At 58.1% G+C, this 3,134-nt stretch overlaps 1 protein-coding gene across 1 annotated transcript; it reads right to left on the bottom strand.

The window, feature by feature from the left end:
* Positions 1 to 644: 644 nt before the first annotated feature.
* On the bottom strand, positions 645 to 2,762 carry LOC106114549 (uncharacterized). The gene has a single exon (XM_013307811.1). The coding sequence runs from the start codon at positions 2,760 to 2,762 to the stop codon at positions 645 to 647; it is 2,118 nt and encodes a 705-aa protein (XP_013163265.1).
* Positions 2,763 to 3,134: the final 372 nt, after the last annotated feature.

Below are 3,134 nucleotides of genomic sequence, written 5' to 3' on the forward strand. Positions count from 1 at the left end.
CCCGGTGGAGCGGCTCCGGTCCCTGATGTACTGGGACCGTTGATGTCTCCGATAGTGTGAAACGGATGTAACGGTGGTCGGATAGTGTTTCTACACCTTCCACTACCTCCCAACCGTACACCCGTCTCGCAGTCGCAGGGCAGGCGAATGATATGTCCACGATCGAACTGCCCTGCGGCCGAACGCACGTGGGTCTTGACCCCCTATTCAGAAGGCAAAGTCCCATGGTCACGGCCCACTCCTCTAATACTGCACCCCGAGCATTCGTGACTGAGCCACCCCACGCAGAGTTCTTGGCATTGAAATCCCCCATTACCAGCACGGAATGGGGGAGATTTCTGCCAACGAGGGTTCCGATGCGATCAAGAAGACCCTCGAACTCTGCGAGGCTTTTGCTGGGGGCGCAGTATACACCGACGACCATGGTTCCTCCTACTGTAGCACCCACATACCCACAGCCCTTCTGAACCCCGTCAATAGACGGAGATCTCGAGGACCGGGGCACGATGAGCGCTACAAGGTTGTCTTCATCTCCTAACCAGTCATCCCTATTGGGAACAAAGTATGGTTCAGACACCACAGCCACCTGCGTCGACCACTCAGCCATGCTCTGTAAGAGCAGGTCTTGTGCCCGAGCGCAGTGGTTAACGTTGGCTTGTAGAAGGTGCAGAGCCATTTCTAAAGCCGACTTCCTCCGTCTCCATCGCGACTTCTTCTGGAGCCTGTTGTGCTGGTTGTGGCTGAGTTTTCCTTCCTCTGGTGATTTTGGGGGCTGGTGCAGTACAGCCTCTGCCTCCCAATTTGTGGTCCGCTGGTATTTTGGCCGCAGCGCAGATTGAACAGTGCGGTTTGGCTGTACATCCCTTGAAGTTGTGGCCCTCTGCACCACAACGGAAGCACTGCTTGCTCCTGTCAGCCTCCGCGGTGCACTGCGCTCTAACGTGCCCCTTCTGCAGGCATCGATAGCAGCGCAGTGGGCGAGGGTCGAGCAGCATGACATTGGCTGAGACCCACGCTATTGTCAGCCGACCTACTGCCGCCACCCGCTTCGCCGTTGGTACTGCACATTCAACCCATGCATGTCCCACTCCGAATCTGTCTCTGACGACACCGCTACACTTGAGACTTTCTCTCGCACAGCCTCCTGCCTCGGCAACCGCCGCCAACACTTCTTCGACGGTTGTCGAGTCGTCTAGTCCGGAAATCTTTATCTCCGTCGTCTTAGACGGTCTGGAGATGCGCACTGAGTCTTCGCTGAATATTTGCGTCAGCCTTTCCGCTAGGGCGTCAGCTTGTGTGCCGTTTTCCGTGCCCAGAACTTCGAATCTCCTTGCTCCTGTGGCACACACCCGGAAACGCACCCCCGTTACAATGCCCACATCTTGCAGTTTTATCTTGGCCTTGGCCTCGGCTATTACTGCATCGTACGTGAGGCCATTTGCTATGGCCTCCGGCGTAATGGTGACTACTACCGCAGCAGTTTTAGGAGGGCCAGTTATTGGCGCTCTTGGTGCTCCTCTTCCTTTATCAGTATTTGTAAATACCCGTGGCCGCTCCTTCTTTTTCTGCTTCAGCCCTTTTCTGACCACCGTACTCCATGGTAGTTCCCTGGGCTGGTCTTGGTCTTCCACAGGCTCTGCATCCACCGTTGGTTGGGGTTGAGCCTGCGTCTCCGCCGTCCTCTCCTTGGCGGGTTTGCCCGGGGCTTTCTTCGAGGCTTTCCTCGAAGTTTTGCCTGAGGCTTTACCCGGGGTTTGCCCGCTCTTTGCCAGTCTTGTCACGTTCGGGTCCCCTGGTGCGCTGTGGCTCCCAGGCTCAGATCTGTTGTCCGCAGCCAATGGGGGACGGAGGCGCTTCTCAGGGAGAAGTCGGTCTTGTAACGCCTCAAATCTGGCGTTAATCATCGTGCCCACCTGACACAAGATGGTGCGCACTAGCTCCTCGTTGTTATTCTGTTGTTGCCGCTGCGGTTCAGGATGCTTAGCCGCATCGGCAGCCTCTGTCCTCCCGTTAGGTGCAAGGAGGTGCTCTCTCATATCCGCCACCTCCTTGCGCAACTGTGCTACCTCCGCTCGCAGGCGAGCATTGTCGGCCTGCAGGCCTTTGGTCTCGTCCGAGATGCATCTGCTTTGCAGAGCTTTGGTCATTTTTGAGATCTCCTCCGCTGCGTCCTTTAAGGCTCGCACGTATCCTCCCTTAAGATTTTTGGAGGTGACGGCTACCTTTTTGATGACCTCCACGTTGTCATTTATGATCCGACTGAGGGAGCCGGCCGCCTGGAACTCCTCGTCTTCCGAGACCGTCTCCGATAGCCTGTGGGCTTGTGTTCTGGCCCGGACCGCGCGTGAGGCAGCAACTACTTCTGCCTCTGCCCGCCTCCGCTCCTCTTCACGTTCGGCCTCGATGAGTGCCAGCTTGGCCTTGGCCAGGCCGACATAGTGGCCCGTGGTAGGCGGACGTCCTCTTCTCTTCCTGGGCATCGGACTAGCCCGGCGGCTGGTTTCGGACATGGATGTTGAGTCCTCGCTCAGCATCAGCTCCGTGTCCAGCTCCATTTCCTCGTCTATACCGCTCCCCGTCGCTTCCACATCGCGTGCATCTGTAACCGTATTCAAAGCCAGAGTCGTCGTGCAGTCAAAGCAGTTTTTGCCCCCCCCAGAGTACGAGGGGCAGCCCGAGGCCAAAGTGGCCTCGGGGAGGGATTCTCCACCAGCGGAGCTGGTGGTACCCTCCTGGGGTAAATTCGTCTTTAAACTTGCCATCATGCTGTTGGTCCGGTGTTGTCGGACACCGGAAACCGCCTTTTCGAAGCAGGGTGAGGTCCCCGACCAATGTGCGCAACCTTGAAGGTTGCCGTCCTACGACCGAAGTCCTCAGCAGTTTATCGTGCTGCTGCACGCCCTCGACCTTTTGCCCGACAGGGTGGCCGGGTTGACCGACCCTGCCGCGCCGCGAGCCATGAAGGCCGCCATACACCGACCGAAGTCCTCTGCAAGTTACCGTGCTGCCACACCTCCTCGACGTCTTGCCCGACAGGGTGGCCGAGTTGACCTGCCCTGCCGCGCCCCTCATCGTTCCGCGGGCCTGCCCGGTATGGGTGGCCCTATCCGGTATAGCCCCGCGGAATTCCCCCC

This window comes from Papilio xuthus, unplaced genomic scaffold (assembly GCF_000836235.2).
Source record: "Papilio xuthus unplaced genomic scaffold, Pxut_1.1 DF828132.1, whole genome shotgun sequence".
Taxonomy (NCBI): domain Eukaryota; kingdom Metazoa; phylum Arthropoda; class Insecta; order Lepidoptera; family Papilionidae; genus Papilio; species Papilio xuthus.